Here is a 17,799-nt window from a genome sequence, read left to right on the forward strand (position 1 = left end):
TATTGCAGCAAACCTTTCAAACTAATAACTCATTTTTTAATCCATTTAAGTGGTTGTATATTTTAATGAGAAATATGTTGCAATCTGGTGGGTAGGTTTTTTTATAGAAAACATTTAGTAAGATAAGCAGAATTACATTGTGGTTGCATACACACCATACATTTAAAGCACTTTACTTCCTCCAAAGAATCCTAGGAATTGTAGTTTCTCTCTCAGAGAGCTACAATTCTCAACACTCTTAAGATACAGTCTCCAGGATTACTGGGGGAAATAAAGTGTTTAAATGTATGCTGCAGACTGTGTTTCAGGTTATGTCTCCTTTTTTCAGATGCCCATGTAGAAACAAGTAAAAAGGGAACATTCAAAGTGTTTCAACAACTCAAAAGGTTCTCAGACTTGTCCAACTGAATGACACACTCTTTCCACCTCCTAATATGAATTTGGCTTCCATGAATGCTCAACTATGTTTTCTCGTGTCATTGGTGTATACTATGCCCATTCTAACAGCCCATTTCGAGGACTAATATTGAGGAATAAGGTTGCAGACATGTCACACCTATCACAAACTCATGTATCTAGGTCTCTAATGCTCAGATGGCCCTTCCACACACTTAATGGATATCCCATTCATTACCCAAGTCTTTTCCAAAGGATTGCTTCCTACTTCCTCAATAGGATGTCCTCCAAGCCAAGGAGATCAGTTTTCCACAGCAATTAGTGAGACATCCCTATAATACCCTTGAAAGTGTTGTCTGGGTACTACAAATGTGAGCCAATTCACATTTACTGGAAGCAGCATGCAAGGGCCTCCCTGTGCTTTCTTCCCATGTCACTCTGGTAATACAAATATGAAGGGTTTACCTATTACCTACGAATATGAAAGACTCACATTCTTAGGACCAGTGGTGTCGCTCCTTCCTACGTGAATGTTGCCTTCCCAGGAATTACTTATTGCTTCACTGAACTCAGTGGGACTTACTTCAGAGTAGACATGTACTGAGCTGCACTGTTATAACCTTCAGGGTTGTTTGGTGCATGAGGTGGGGCACCACTGCTGCACCACCCTCCCAGTACTGGTGGCACAGCTGGTTGCCATGAAAGGCCACAGTAAGGAGGTGCTGAGGCGGGCATTGGATGCCTGCCCCAGCAAGCAGCAGCAGCACAGCTGGGAGGGCAGCACAGCGGCCCTCCATCTCACACACTATAGCTGTTTTTTGGACAGAAAGACCCCTAATTTTAAGAGCTAAACCAGCCACACTGTTTTAGAAATTAGTTTCGTGGATGACGCATTCCAGTGCTTAAAAGTTGTATCACGAACGACAGAATGAATACATACACGCATTGTATGATGCTCTCGTGCTAGCAATGCAGTGATATCCTCTTGGAAGTTAACAGCCTCGAGAAATTGTCCCCATAAAGCCATCAGAAGTGAACAGAGCTGTGCAAGATGCATGTTTATAAGTTCTGCCAGTTCATCAGGATTCTCCATTTTCTGCACCGACAGAGAAAACAAACAAGCTTGTATTCTTAGAAGTAGAAACTCTAGTACTTTGAGAAAGTCATTAAAAAAAATTCTTCTCCTTAAAAGCATCTTTAAAGATTAAAAGCATTTTAAGTTTTTTAAAAATGGAAAGGGATTCAAAGTCATCTATCCATTTGCCTTCCTTTGAGTAATGGCATTGACTGTTTAATAATTGGTAATCAACCTTAAGCTTAAATATGGCACTACAGTCTGTATTCAAACTTTAGAACTTCAAAGCCTCTGGTATATAAATGTGTTTATACTGGCCTTTTTATTTTCAGTTATTTTCTTTATAATCCTTAGAATGTGATTTGCCTTTTCCACAGCTACTATTGATTTCTGCACTGAGTTGCTTACAATCCACCCCATGGTCTCCTGGATAGCCACCACACGTTCAATCTTATCACTGTACATATACGTTTATAAGGTAGCTTTTGCCCCAAAGTGCATCAGTTTATACTGTACTGGCTTACTCACATGGCATTTTGTAGCAATTTGGATTTTTCACTATCCTACAGAATTTGGCGTCATCTGTCTCACTCCTCATACTTCCATATCATTTATGAATTACAGTATTTACATGTCTAACATACAGTACTATAAGCCCCAAACAAATCCTTAGGTGAGACCAGTGCTTATTTCCTTCCACCATAAGAACTACTTGTTCCTACTCTTAGCCTTTTTAGTTCAGTTTGTAAGAAGACCTCTTTTCTTATCCCATGACTGCTGAGCTTGCATAGGAGCCTTTGTAGAAATACTCTGTCAAAAGCTCATTAGGCAAAGTATGTCAACCAGAGTACTCATATCCACATATCTATCAAATAATGCAAATAAAAATTAATTCTTTAGAACCACAGTTAGCTATTTAAAACAGTATCTAACATCTGAAAAAACCCTGAAATGAAAGCAAGCAAGCAAGCAAGCAAGCAAGCAAGCAAGCTGTGATTTAAGATTTACATGGATCAGAGAAAAAATACCTTTATTTCTTCACAGAGTTCTGACAGGCGTGCTTCTACATCTATATTCTCTGAAAAGATTAGAGTGTATGGAAAATGAATATTCCTAAATTTTAAGCTACATTTTATAAATTGCAGAGGGAGACCCATTCAAATCAGTTCAATTTTTAAAACAAAGCTTTTTGGTTGTCTTGAAGTTCCTTAAATACTATAGTCAATGTGAAATCCAGTAAATTTCTCGACTGAGAGTTCAGCTAAGAACAAAATCCTTCTGGTTTTGCAAGCAAGTTCTCATAACCACATTTATTCAAACACTATTTTAAATGTTACCAGACCATAGCATAAGGTACATGAATGTACACTTGCACCTCTTTTGATTGTATATTTCAGAAAGACTTCCAAAAAGCAACACAATGAAACTGAATGCACAAACAAAATTTAGACCAGTTCCAATTTACCATGAAAATCTTGCTGGAGAAAGCAAACTTGATAGAATTCCAATAATCCATATTAGGGCAATACCCTAATCAGGCCTACCAAAAAGTCACAAAATAGAATACAGAATGCAAGATTTTGAGTTTTACAGAAACCTTCATCAAGTTAAATGGTAAAAAAAGGCAAGGCAAAAGGGAGAGAAATATATTGTTTCCTGGTTGGTATTCAATCCATTCAAGTACATCTGGTAAGAATCTTAAGGTGGAGTGTGAGAGGAAGCAGACTTTCAGATAAGGTCCTTTTTAGATGCCATGCAGGTATCATATTGCACTGCAGCTTCCTTGGAAGGAAAAATACTAACAGGAGAGTCCCCATCTCTGAAAATAAAGCAGCCAATTTTATAACAATAAAGGTACGGCCATGATATGGATTTTTTCTTAATGGCCAATACTGCTAAAACCTTTTGTGTGAAGTGGAAAACACCAAATTTAAACATACAAAAACTAGAGGAAGAGGATTTTATATATCTGAATATAAAGCTTTATTGTCTGAGGAAACATTCCCTCAGCTTGGTAAATCTATTGTTCTGTTGACCATCTTTTTATCTCACACACCAGCTAAGATAAATCTATATCCCTATTAATGTAAAGGACTACCTAGTTTCTTTAAGCCTGTTCTCCACCTAAGAAGGAACCTGGGTGTTTCATCTAAGGATGGAAAGGGAACCAAGCAACAGTTCAGCCAAACCTCCCTCCTTCTTTCTTCCATGCACCTCATTTTTTAAACATCTAATGTGATGAAGAGTTCTGTAGAACACCAAAGGTTGTTTACTATTTTGTAACATTTTGGGCGACCCAATAAAGGTTCCCTGATTTTGTATTTTTCCTTTTGAGTCAAGACAGCTACCTTTACTGGGTGATCTGGAAAATTTATATATTGTATTTAAAATAAAAAAGGGTTCACATTTAAATATGCTGAAATATTGGGATGGGTGATTTTAGGATGTATAGTAAAAGTCAAGTGGAGGCATTATTATTACACTTTGGATTGGATCGTACGTTCCTAAGAGTAGAGCAATTTTCATGACACTCCCACTAGGGGGAGGGAAGGAGAAAACACTGATTTTTCCTTCCTACCAACAATTTTCACTAATTCCCACTAATCTTCCACATTGTTTGAGAAGGTCCCCTAACCTTTTTGAACAAAGAAGGTTAGGGAACCTTCTCAAACAGTGTGGAAGGTAGTGGGAATTAGTGAAAACAGCTTCTCACACTTCTGCTCACATGAGTTTCTGCTGAATCAGTCCCTTCCATTTGCAGTAGGGCAAGTCAGGATTCACAACATTACATTTAAGCTGATTTTTAAAATAATAATAATAATAAAAATTATGATTTTAAGTGCAGTATAGATAATCACAATTATGGCAGAGTGTCTGTGTACACAGGCAACATGAATTTCCTAGGTTTTTTTCCTAAATTAATGAAAAGGCACGAAATAAAGAACGTGGTCTGTGTTAAATTAAATATGAAAAAGGAGCTTTGCAGATTAGTTACAGCATTAAGTACTATTTGTTTAAAAATTAATTTACTATAGCTTTAAATCACCACCCCTCTTCTGGCCCAAAGTTCTCCCATTCAATTTATTTTTAAAAACTGAACAAACAACACTGACCATCCTTTGAGAAACGTATCAGTCTAGTCAAATGTTACTCTTTTCTTGGAGAGTAAAAAAAAAAAAGACAGCTTAGCTTTTCACTCATTTTTTGTATTCCAATATAGATTGTGTCATTTTTGTTCCACTTTCCCTATCTGAGTATTCTTTCCTGAGTATTTTTCCACCTAGAAATAAACTCCTAAAAAAATGAATCTTAAGTAACTGTTAGTTAAAACTATTTTGGATACAAGTGTTTAATAAGAAACATATTCTGAAAAGAATTTCAATGAAAGTTTCGCATGGGTCAATATCAAAAGCCTGTGAAAAAAGGCAAGCCCTTACCTGGTGTCAAAAAGATGTTAACAAAGGAACATTTGCTGGGAAGAGCATTCCATAAATATGGACCCACAACTGAAGACCCTCTCCCTTGTTACCACCCACCTAACTTCTCTTAGAGGGGGAACCTAGAGAAAGGCCTCAGTTTCTCATTATGAGACTGATGTGAGATTCTAGTCTGGACTGCAGAATGTTAACACACACTACAGTTTCCCCAAGTGCCACATTTAGTTCTTCTAGCCTGAGACATGTGGGACTAGGGCGATATACGAATTTAATAAATAATAATAATTATTATACAAGGAGCAACTTAGGCATAACTAGGAGCTTGCATCTGCCCAGTGGGATGGATCCAAAGCTCCCACCCTCCACTGGAAAAAACTTCTGCAGTCAAAATGAAACCTTTAGATCCAACCCAATTGCACCATTTTTCTCCTAGAGCACTAACCAGCATTTCATATCAAAGTCTCCTTAGCATTTTAAAGTCCCCCCACCCTTTATGGGTGGTTTTCAACTAGTAAGACAGAATTTAAATATTCTTAAACAAATGTGTGGTTTTTCATGAAAGATGTTATGTCTTCCACAGGTACACTCCCTTCTATGTGCGCACACACATTCCTTTAGGCCAGAAGCGGGGAACCTCAGGTCTGGGGGCCAAATCTCTCTGTTTGGCCTTTGGAACTTTCTGCAAGTCACACTCCTCACCAGTGCTGCACCATGCCATTCTCAACTGCTTTTGCTTGACTTGAACAATGTCAATGCCTCTTGCTTGCCTGCATGGAGGATAGAAGTGTGTGTTTGTGTGCGTATGTAGGTATCTCTGACTATTGCTTGGCAGAATTTTAGCCTTCCGAACAAAGTTAAGAGCTATATCTGCTGTTCCACCAGTTTTTGCCTTTGGTCCCACCCAACACTGCCATCCAAGCCCCACAACACTGTTCATGAAGAATGTGGTTCTTCTGTATACTACTAACATGGCATTGATTCATTTAAAAACAACACATGGCTTTTAAATATTTGTATAGATTTTGTAATAAATCATATTATTTTCTAAAATATCATCCCATGTACATATAACCCATGAAAGAATTTTGTAGTTTACAGTTCAACATACAGCCATACAAATTCAGTTAATTAAGAAAACAATTAGTGCCACTCCATGTTTATACCTGACATACCTTTACATCAAAGTATATGGGCAAGTGATTTCACCCTCCAGCTAAAAAAAATATTCTTCAAAAAAATATACAATAAAGACATTATACTCCTGGGGTAGATCAGTTCCCATCATAACAAAAAAAAATCATTTACCTAACCACATAGCTATAGAATTCATCTGGTGGTAGTTCCTTTGTGCAGAATCTTTTGATTATTATTATTTAAACAAAGAAGACACCATGGGCACCAACTGGGTTTGCATGAGTTGAGCTCCATGCAGAGGGATTGCCACCAAGGTCCAATACAGCCATCCTTTGTCCTTGTAAATTATGTTCACACATTGCATCATCCACTACCCAGAAAGGTTGCTCTGTTTGCTTTCCATTGGTCAGGTAGTTTGCTTTCCATTTGCTCATTCAGGTCTGGCCAAGAATTTGGTCTGAACTCATTTAAACACCTGACCACTGCTAGATTGAGAGGGAGGACTGGGGGCGGAGGGAATAGAATACACAGTAGGCTCTCATTCTGGCTCAAGGCAACGCATACAGAATATTCTGTTAGACCCCATGACAATCCCTCTACTCAGGCCCCTGCAGAGCTTGTCTGAGGCCTGGTGCAGGAGTCCTGTTAGAATAAAGTTATAAACTCAAACAAAAAAACAGTCGGTTCCTGGTGGGGTTCCCTGGCCAGTTTAGCCCTCCGAAGCCTGGCTACACCTGCCTTATATGGGCCTGCCTCTACTCATATGAAGAGAGATATTACTCTAAAACACAACTATATTCACAGGCTGTTAAACCACTATAAATAATTCTAAAAATAACAGCAACTACCACATCTTCTTGCTAATTAAGGGGTTTATAGGCATGATGGTGTTCAATTATAAAGATGGTAGCAAAATACAAGCTTTCATCAAAGGCTACCTAAGAGATAGGGGGAGCGAGAATATAAGGCCCAATATACCGTATTTTTCGCTCTATAACACGCACCCGACCATAAAACGCACATAGTTTTTAGAGGAGGAAAATCCGTAGGCATGCCACCCGTAGGCATTCCCTCCATAACACGCACAGACATTTCCTTTTACTTTTTAGGAGGAAAAAAGTGAGTGTTATGGTGCAAAAAATACGGGTATTTTTCTTCCAAAACAGAAACCAGGTATTAAATATTAGCTCTTAGAACTTGAATCTATGCTATTATGTTACTACACAACTGAATATATCACACTATGCAATCATTTTTGGTTTATTAACAAGAGGCTAACTAAACTACCAGTGAAATGAGCTCATTTCATCAGCACCTCAAAGGCCAGACAGAACTGTACACAACCTTAATTTGATTAAAGTTAAGAGTCCTTTTACACAAGGTGTGGATGACATCTTTAGGTTCTTTGATCCTGTTTAAACATGAATTATAAGGAATTATTTACAAACAAAAAGCTATGATGTTTTATTATAACAAATCCTAATTGGTTAAGCCGCTTAATAAAACAACATACCTATACAGGCGTCTCCCTGGATTCGTAGATATTTTCTTCTGAGGAGGCGTTCATAAAGGACCTGCATGCTGGGCTTGGCTAGTTATAAGGATTGTACACACGACTAGTTACTACACTCCTTTTTCCATCTCTGTTTTATTATTATTATCCTTAAAGTTAGTAAGAAAGTTTTATCACTCACCTAGTAATTAGTGCAATTAGATAAGAAAAATTAAAGAAGAGACTTTAGGAAAGTTCTAGATAAGGAGTTCTGGATGATGTACATTATGAATTTATTGGATTCTTATCACCTGTTTGGGTTTTCGTTTGTTAAATCATGATTGCCCAAATGCTAACAATTTCTGTTATGTGTGAGGCATATTTTATTTAAAAATTATTTAAAAAGTCAATTTTGAAATAAAAATGTACATCAAATAAGTAAATGGAAGGCAAAAGGAAAGACAGAGAATATAAGGCAAGTCAAAAGAAAAGAAAAGCAAGGGTTTTTCCTGAAATTTAAATAGGATTTCAGAATTTCAGGATTATTTTCCCCAAGAATCCCATTTGAATCTCATTATTTTGAAAGCTATTTTTTCCAAGAGAAGATTCTATATAGCTTATAACTAATAAATGCAATAGTTAGATCATCTTGCAAAAGTCATTCATAAGATTATTTTTAGTGACTACAAAGCTGTGCAGTTGCATGTGAGTATGCCCCAATGACTTCATTCAGACTTACACAGATGCAACATTACTGGGTGCAATTTCATAGTTTTAAAAACATATTAGCTTAGAATCATATTAGTAGTATTAGCACATGTAACTAAGGCATTAAACACTTTTGTAAAATACATAGGCCAAATTAAAATATTCAATAACAAAAATTTCAGAAATTCACAAATAGAATTTTAAAAACAGAAACTGTCAGCAATAGAAGCATACATTGAAAGCTACTCCCTTTCTACTTTGAAGTTCCCTTTTTCAAAACAGTTGAGTAATTTGCTAATGCAACATGTGGGCTTGATTAAATTCTTACAGAGAAGCATTGTTTGAATAGTTTTTTGTATATCTGCTGTTGGTGAAACACACTTTTTAGTCTAAGATAGACTAAATTCTAATATAGACACAATTCACAAGCACAATCAGGGCATGTAAACCACTATTGTGCAAGAGGTGCAGAAACTTGGCTTACTATGCAGCAGGCAAGAGACCAATATGGTAGCACATGAATAACAGGGGCCATTACCCCACAGAAAGTAACATCCTGGTTTGCATACTAAACACTACATTTTGAGATGTGCAGCAGTGCTAGAGCAGCTGGACTGAAATTAGGCCAGTCTGCATAGTTTGCACAGGTGTAAACAGGGACGGTGTATTAAAAGAATAGTGGGGAATATAATAACCAATAAAATCTTGTAATTTCTTTTGTCACCCCTCGAGTCAAAGTCTTTTTAAATTTTGCATTATTATTTTAATCAAATCCTTGGGTGAAGCTGTATTTTCAATCAAGTGATAAGGCTTAGAAGCATCTCTATGTCCTTTTGATGATGGAATTAAACTCCCATGGACTATAATATGCAACATAACTTTGTAGGTTTCAGCGTATTGATAAAGAATGACTAAACTTTTGATTATTTTAATTAAAGCCAAAGGTATTTGAGCTCATACTGGATGTGTGTGTGAGATATAGCAACAATTATTTTGAGTTGTTGAAGAACCAGGAGAACCCAATATAAAGCCATCACTTCTCTGCAGGTAAGTAATATTATAAGCACACCTATGGGTTTCTCTTTTTTCAAACTGAACCACAAGACGCTTTTTCATCCTCTCAAAGTTTAAAGTGGAGCCTATTTGTCTTGTTTGGTAAGGGTAGGCGGTGGCTAAAAGCAGAGAAAGGGGAAGGAATTCTTGTGCAATACAATAATGTTTTATGGTCAAAGTTTAGCTGTTAACTTTGGAGCAATGTTCTTCTTGGCTTACCTCAAGTCCTCTCAAAACACATTTTCAAAATGATAGTTGTACAAGCTATTGTGTTAAGAAACTGCAAAAATAAATTGGGTTTCTCATATGTCGTATCTATTCCAGTGCTACCCAAAATGTGGGTCCACAGACCTGTTTGGCCATTGGTCCCAGTAACTCTATCACAGCCTTGGTTGAGTGGGATGTATCAGGTACCAAATATGGTACCAGCCCCTGACACTTGCAGGAGGGGGGGGGAGATGCCAGTCCACCATATCAGATAGCTTGAAAAACACTGGTCTAGTCAATAAATACTGTAGTGGGGAGTATTTAGACTTAAACCAATGTATCAAAAAACCACATAGTTCTTTTTAAATTTATGAATCTTTGGCAGAGCCCTGAGTAAGGACTTCCACTTGCTCAACAGGGCTTACACCCCTCTCTTCCTCCTGAATCCACCAACAGTGGTTAGGGTGGGGGACTTGGGAGAACCCTCAGAACAGCATGTGGTAGGAAGAGAGGGGGCATTCTTCCATCTGGCAAGCTGCAATGCCTGCAGAGACAGAACATTCATCATAGCCCAATGTTGAATTCCACTTTTAGTTTGTATTAAAGCCTTAACTTCCCCCACTCATAATTTTTGATAAATATGTACAGAACAGCCAGCATGTTTTTTCTTTTTTGTCTTGTAATTCTTAACTAAAGATTCACCCTTGTGGTCTCAACCCAGTATCGACAGCACAGTGCTTTATAAGTGAGCGTAGCTAATATTAATTATAGATAATGGTTGTGTTTACACATAACGCTAAGCCATGGTTTGTTTTAATCATGATTTTTTTCAGAAAATCATGACCCATTTCAAGAGACAAGGCAACAAACAATGAATTGATTCTCCAAAACGTAAGTTTGTTTTTCAGCTGCTTTTGCCTTGTGCTTCTGCAGCCTGACAAGCATCTAGAGTGGAATATCAAAATAAACCATGGTTAAGAAAGGCTGCTGCATTTTAAATCACTCCAAACCATAGTTAAAACAAACCACAGTTTGCAAACCAACAAGAAACAATGGCTTTACATAACAGTTTGTTCCTAGAAAACAATGGCTAGTCTGCAGGGCAAATTTCAGATGTTCAGACAAACCACGGCTTAGTGTTATGTGCAAACCAGACCACTAAGTACAGCTATAGTTCTACCATTCAACACAACTGTTTTAACCTTTTATTATAGCACATTGCACTTTAGGTAATTTGTTCTTAAAGGTAAAAGAAACAGGGCAAATCTTAAGTCAAGAAGAACAAAATAAAAGACAACCTGTGCAATATATTAAATCTGAGGGCAGAAAACAGAGTTCATGTTTATACTATCTGCTGAACTAATACCAGATATGCTGCAGACATCTAGTACTATAAAAAGTGCTTGCTGATACATATAGAAGCAAATAAAGTATTTATTTCACATACCTGCATCTAGTTTCAGACAGGAAGGCAGCTCTTTTGATAAAGTGGTGAAATAGCTATGTAATCCTTTGAATGCAATCAGCAAACTGGCACAAAGTGTACGGTGGAGATTGTAAGCATGATTCAAGAAAGTCTCTGCTATTATAAAACTGCAGCCCTAAAAATAGATTTGTAAAGTTATCAATTCAGCACTAACAGTTACAGCAAAATTACATTTAAAGATTAAGGACAGGTCACAAAAAGGTGTGTCTAAACACAGCATTTAGCTCCCACTTCTGGTGGTAGCCCTCCATGCCTGTCTACAAGAAGCTTCCCTAAGATTGGGGCATTTTCACCTACAGAGCAGTAGCTATGAGGAACTGTTATTGGACAAAGAATAAGAAAACTAATGACATTTCCATGCACATACAGGACATTCAGGGTTGAAGGCTGCAATCCTGTACCATACTACTTTTTCAATAGGACTTTTGAGTAAATACTTAAAGGAAAAACCTCAGTGTATTTAAGAAAACAATACTGTGGCACTGTAAAACCGTCTCTATTATGCAGTATCACTGAAAAGTAGTCAACACTTCAATAAATGTTCTAAAATGCCCAATTCTTGACTAACACATTTTGTGCAACTGCACTGAGATACAAAATAATGTGTTAAAAATAATGTTGTTAAATATTTATCATTTCTTTCAGCAATTAAAAAAATAAATAAAAACAACAATTACAATCTTACATCAGCTGATAATTGTTTGGTGTAATTGCTGCCAAAAACAACACTTTCAAGAGAAGGAATCACAGAATCCCTGTTCTGTGCGGGTGCATTTCTGTTTAGCCAAGTATTTTTGACAGGACGAGGAAAGCTAAAAAAAAAGGGAAGAAAGAAAGAAAAAGAAATGTTTGAGAGGGACGGAGGAGAAAACAAAATTCAGAACAGAAAGGCAAATTAGAGACACACGGGCAAAGAATACACAGAATCATTTTAAGCCATAACCCAACATATTCTTTTAGGTGTCTGCTGCAACTGGAGGTACATGCCAGTGTACCTCCTAGAATCTAGAAGGCGGATTCTGATAAGAAATGTAGAAAGTTTGCAAGTATAATTTGGCAGGTGAACGAACGGAAAACACTGGCTGGAATCTAAAAACCTATGTAAGTGATATTGGTTACTGATGATCACTTGGGGTTACAGCAGCACCCATACCACAAGGTAAACCATTTTTGAAATTAATGTGGCTTTCAAAAGCAGTTTTTGATATGGCAAGGGGTGTATGTGTATATAAGCAGTGGGTCTGCAAATTATGCTCACTTTACATACATGAGTGCAACTGCTTATGGGGGCAGGAATAAATAAAGAGTGGGGGAAACCCACTGTTCTCTACTCTCCATTTATTTATTTCCCCATAACCCATGCATCCAGCTGGTTCTCCTTGTTTATTGGGCTCTGGGAAGGTCCTCGGACGTCCTGGGATGCTCCCAAAACCCTCACACTTTCTTTCCAAAGCCCAGTAAGCAAGACAGCATCTTCCTAGAGCCCTTGTGAAACCTTTTCAGAGCCTGGTAAGCGGCCATCTGCTGTGGGGAGAGGGGCTGTTGGAAGACATTTTTAAAAAATCACACTCAAATATTTATGTCTAATTTTAGATTTAGTTAAAAAAATGCATCACATGTGAGAAGATGCAGAGTCTTATTTACGTATACTATCTAAAATTTACAACTTCTAAATAAAGCACTGTGCATAAAGAATCTCGTAGTGTCACCCAGGACTTGCAGAGAAATAAAGTATCACTTATCCTTCCTTTTGCTTGTAGATCAAACAGTTCCAACCATTTCTGGTTGCATTTTGTTAAGACAAAAACAAGAACTTAAGCAATTTTAAGACAACTGGAAGATAACCAGAACTGCAGTAAGGGTACAACAGTGCACTCCAATTATACCATATATGCTAAGTTAAATTAACATAATAGGCTAGAGTAGCAATAAGGAAGCACAGCTATGGACATTAGGTTCCCACACAGTCAGTGAAAGAAACTTTTACCCCCAGCTTAGGATCTGAAGGGAAAGTTGTGCAGTGAGAATGTGCAAGCTGTAGCAGCAAATACAGCCCAGTCAACGTCTCTGCACCATCTCCCTGTTTGTCCATTACACTCATACATTACTAGTCTAACCCAGGAGTAGTCACACATTTTGTTGCCTGTGTGGGGTTGTGACTTTGGTAGACTCCAAATCCACACTCCTTCTACTGCAAGACCTTTCATGTGATGCTCGATCAACACATTTAGTGTAAGAGAAGTGCACTGTATATGTGAAGAATGATCAGGGAAGAATACCATCACTATTATTTGTTTCCCTTCCACCACCTTTAGCAAGCAGAACATTTTAACTGAGTTAGGACGACTTCCAAAGAAACCATAAAATCAGAGGAAGACATTATTGCCACCATAACAGAAGAACCTCAACAGATGGACAGATCTTTGCCAAGAATAGAAATGGCAATAGACAGCAAAAGCACTAACACCGTCCAGGAAAGGCAACTCATCGTCTCCATTTGCCACTAACCATAGCCAACAGCTAATCCTTCTAGCTTCCAATTCTGGATAAGAAGATTCTTCTCCTTCCAGCAATCCACCATGCCTTTCTCCTACTAATCTGTGGCACAAATGGCTGTGTTACAAAAGGAAACACACAAACTGTATTCTAAAAGGGCAGGGGGAAATCCTTTGTGAAGAGTTAACGCAGCCTTCTCTGAGCTGTCACCCTCCAATCATTTTGGACAATGCCCATCAGCCACAGCCAGTGCTGTACTGGATGAGACTGATAAAGAGTTGATAGTCCAAAACATCTGGGGAGGGTGTCAGGTTGCTGAAGGCTGAGCTAAGGTGTTTACGGTAATTTTCATTTTGCCTCTTTCACTGCTGGTGTTTTATTACGCTAAACATGAAGCACGTTATAGCATGTATGTTTTAAACTAGGGGTTATGCCCTTGCTTACTCTGCTCGCCAACCCCCCACGCCACATTAACCCCCTAGAGCAGAGGTTTTCAACCTTTTTGGGTCTATGGCTACCTTAACCAACCACATTCTTTCTGTGGCACCCCTGTGGGGCTCAAGAGCCCAGTTATGTCACCCCTTCCCTTCAGAGCTGGCAGTCCCTCACCCCTTTTCAAAGCCTCCCTTGTGGAGTGTTCCCTCAGTCTCCTCTCTTCTCCCCTCTCCTTGGGAGTCCTCTGGGCAGCTGTAGCTCCGCCCCCCCACCCCCAAAGAGAGGTTCTTCCTCACACTGCTGCACAGGGGCCTGGGAAGCAACTCCTGGCGAACCCAGAGATACCATTCGCCTGGGGAGCTTGTAGCCAGGGCTGCTGCAACAAACCTTTGGGAGCCTTTGGGAGGCAGAAATGTGAGAGGGCATCAGAGAAGGGAGGGAAGGAAAGAGAGACAGAGGCCAGTTCATCCAGTTCTGGGGCTTTTTACATGCTGCTACCAGTAAAGATCCCACTAGTGGCATTTCCACCTACTCTCAGGTTTGGTGGGAGGCAAGTATGGCTGGGCCAAGAGAGGTCTCCATTCAATCCAACATCACCCCACAGACTGGCAGAAAGGTGGCTAAGGACTCTGCCCCTAACAGAATTTCCCAGAGAAAGAGATAAACCAGAACACTGCCACAATTCCTGTACTAAAAGCACTAAAAGCAAGATTATCATAGCCTAGGCCACCAAAGTAAACAAGCCAATCTAAATTCCATTAAAATAATCATGAACTGCATCACTTCATTACTTGATTAAAACTAGGGCAGAGGTTTTTCTAGCAGTTATGGTTGTGCGGTTTATCATTCAGTAGCTCCTGGGCTTCCCATCTCCTTTCTATTCCAACAAAAAACTGAATCAGAAATTTCAATTAAATTGAACTGATAATACTCAGGGTTTACATAGAACTAGTCACTGGTATGTATAATACACATTTCAAATAATCACCACTCCAACTAAATTACTATCACTGTAATGACCAAACCAACAAGCAATTAATTATTTCATTTTATTAAATGATTAATTTAAACAAGTATAAAATCAATATTAAATTACCTTATCAATGGTTGGTGAAGCGCTACTAAAGAGGCATGGACTATAACAGAGATGACAGAAAGATGAAAGTAATCAAACATAACATTGACATAGTGATGAAGGCCTCGGTTTAAGGTAAAGTGCAACTTTAGTGTTCTGCTGCTAATTAGCTGCAATGTGCTCAGGTCATCTGGCCTAAAAGAAAAAGAGTATAATCATAACCAACATTTTGAAAGTAATTTAATACTACAATAATGCAAATCAATGCTTCAAATCTCTTGTACCATAGTTACTATAAAACAAATCCATTAAGATCTAACTATTTTTTTTTTTATATGCAGGACCTGCAATGAAATAGTGGTGCTCTGTCCAGTGAAATAACTGAAGTCTCCCTTATGCATCCCAATATTTTTGTATACAGAGGATTTTGCACATAACTACCCATGATTAAATCACAATGAAGTCAATATAATCTACATATGTGTAACTGCACAAATTTGACTATCATTTTTAATATAAATATCTGATGGAAAAATCTGTTAAGATGGAAACAAAATATAATATATAATAAATAAAGTAGAGGCATCTATCTCTGGAAAACCTCTCAAAGAATTAGTCCCCCACCCACCCACAACTTCAATAATTTATAGAAAGTGCATGCCTAATTCAAGAGCTGTTTTGCTTGCAGGAATTTCAGTACATCCATGGACTTCACAATCCCAGTTTCCCATTACTTTAACATTAGGGGGAACGCTACATGAAAATGTGGTTCAGTTTCCACCAACACTGAAACAAAGAATTCCTTGATGCACAAAGAACTTTGAGCAAAAACCATTTCTCTAAAAGTAGGAATAGCAAGAATATGAATGTTTAGTTTTAAACTTACGAATAATCTGTATCTGTAAAGTGTAGATCTAAAGAGAGCAGGAAATTCATTTCATTCAGAGACTCTTCAATCTAGACAGGCATTTCAGAAGAAGAATTATATATTATTGTTATTAATACAAACTATAGTTTTACTATACAATCCTATCCAGACTTATTAACTTTTTTTTTAAAAAAATTATATCCTACCCATCTTGCTGGGTTTCCCCAGCCACTCTTGGTGGCTTACAACATATATAAAAACACAACAAAGCATCAAACATTAAAAAACCAAATATCCTATACGAGCAACAATCAATCCAATAAATCAATAGAAACCGATAACAACAATAGCAATAATAAACGGTTTACTGTTATGACCAAATTAAAATAACCACCAACCCTAACTAAACATTTGACCAACATCATCCCGACAAAAACAGAAGAGAGGAACCAAAATTAGAACCATTTAAAATATTTTAAAACATTTTAGCTAGTTGCCCCAACACAAGAGTTGTTCTAGCAATGTCCCTCCGGCATCCCAGGAGCCTCTTTTAGGAAGGACACAAAGTGGCTTCAAATCAGTGTGAAGGTAACTACAAATATACATGCATAAATATAGGGGCATAATCAAAAAATGAAATCAACAGCGACAATGTAAATAAATAAAAATGTACTGTGTATTTTGGGTCTATGGACCGCAATAAAGTTGTGTGTGTAAACAAACAAACAAACAAACACAGTGCCATGCATTCCAAATTCACTAAAATTTACTAAAAAGTATTTCTCATCAATTCCAGAGTGGTGCATAATAAGTTGAACTATAGTAATAAAAGATCTTACAAAAGAACAGCAGATAGAACAGTTAACTGCAATTATTATTATTCGTGAACAATAATCAAGTTTTAAAACACCTGGATGACTAAGAGAATCCTAGATCTTGTCCTGGATACTGATCATATAGAATGGTCCTATTTTAATGCTATGCTCCCATGTCTGCAAGGCAGAGAGGGAATCACTGCTAAATCTTCTTGTATTGGTTGAGGGCAAAACCACATTGGAATAGAGAATTCATGTTGTCATAACCTTTTGAATGGCAACAAGAATCTGCAGTGGACCAACCACGATAAAGGGAAGAACTGGGCATATTGGGGGCATACTGAAAGAAAAGTGGAAGTTAGTCAGAATTCTGACCTGACTCAGGGTCAATCCAACCTTCAGCAATGGCATAACGTGCTAAAAGTGCTAAGTTAATGCACTACCAACTGAAATCAATGAAGAGCTCTACATGCTTCCAACTCAATGGGGCTATAGGAGACTGTACTGTCATCTATTCCTGGGAGTTTTCTTGTGTCTTGTTGAAGGAGTGTGTTTGTAATGGGCAGGAAAATGTCATGGCATTATTCTGCTGCTGCATGTTTACTGGCTGCCTTCCTTGAATGGGCAATATTGGTGTGCAATGCTGTAGCACCCAGGGATGCTGCAGGAGTATGTCTACATCTACTGTTGTTGTTCCTAGTGCACACAGGATTGATTGTGTGATAATTCATCAAGCTATTTTAACAGTTAAATATATGCTATTACCTTTCTTTCATCCAACAGCATTTTAATTTTGAAGATCATAACATCATCTACAGACACTTCCTCATTTTTATAAAGAATTTGAAAGGTTTTACTGCAGACTACATTGTCATGGACTGAAGCTGGAAAGGCAAGATCAGCACCTAAAGAATATGGATAAGAGGCAATCAAGGCTCAAAATATCCTGATTCTACTTACAGAATGACAACTGTACCATGTTTTGGCTTCATTTTAAGAAATGGTTATTTGTAATAATTAGTTTTGTCATTCATATAGCGTATTCTAAAAAGACTGTCCATTCAAACACTTGAAAGCTGGTTTGACAGCAAGTAAGGAAGGGCATTCATAGTTTCTTTAATA

At 37.8% G+C, this 17,799-nt stretch overlaps 1 protein-coding gene across 3 annotated transcripts in view; it reads right to left on the reverse strand.

The window, feature by feature from the left end:
- FAM135A (family with sequence similarity 135 member A) overlaps positions 1 to 17,799 on the reverse strand; it is a 54,627-nt gene that overhangs the window by 20,280 nt on the left and 16,548 nt on the right. For 2 of the 3 annotated variants that reach the window (XM_079970379.1, XM_079970378.1), the window contains exons 5-12: positions 17,443 to 17,582; positions 15,881 to 15,951; positions 15,016 to 15,189; positions 11,674 to 11,800; positions 10,950 to 11,103; positions 7,556 to 7,633; positions 2,500 to 2,549; positions 1,337 to 1,492 (exon numbers count right to left, since the gene is read on the reverse strand). In XM_079970379.1, the coding sequence (XP_079826505.1) occupies positions 1,337 to 1,492; positions 2,500 to 2,549; positions 7,556 to 7,633; positions 10,950 to 11,103; positions 11,674 to 11,800; positions 15,016 to 15,189; positions 15,881 to 15,951; positions 17,443 to 17,582 (950 nt within the window). The remainder of the gene's footprint in view (positions 1 to 1,336; positions 1,493 to 2,499; positions 2,550 to 7,555; positions 7,634 to 10,949; positions 11,104 to 11,673; positions 11,801 to 15,015; positions 15,190 to 15,880; positions 15,952 to 17,442; positions 17,583 to 17,799) is intronic. The other variant, XM_079970380.1, reaches the window with a different exon arrangement.

Source organism: Podarcis cretensis (genome assembly GCF_951804945.1).
Source record: "Podarcis cretensis genome assembly, chromosome: 3".
Taxonomy (NCBI): domain Eukaryota; kingdom Metazoa; phylum Chordata; class Lepidosauria; order Squamata; family Lacertidae; genus Podarcis; species Podarcis cretensis.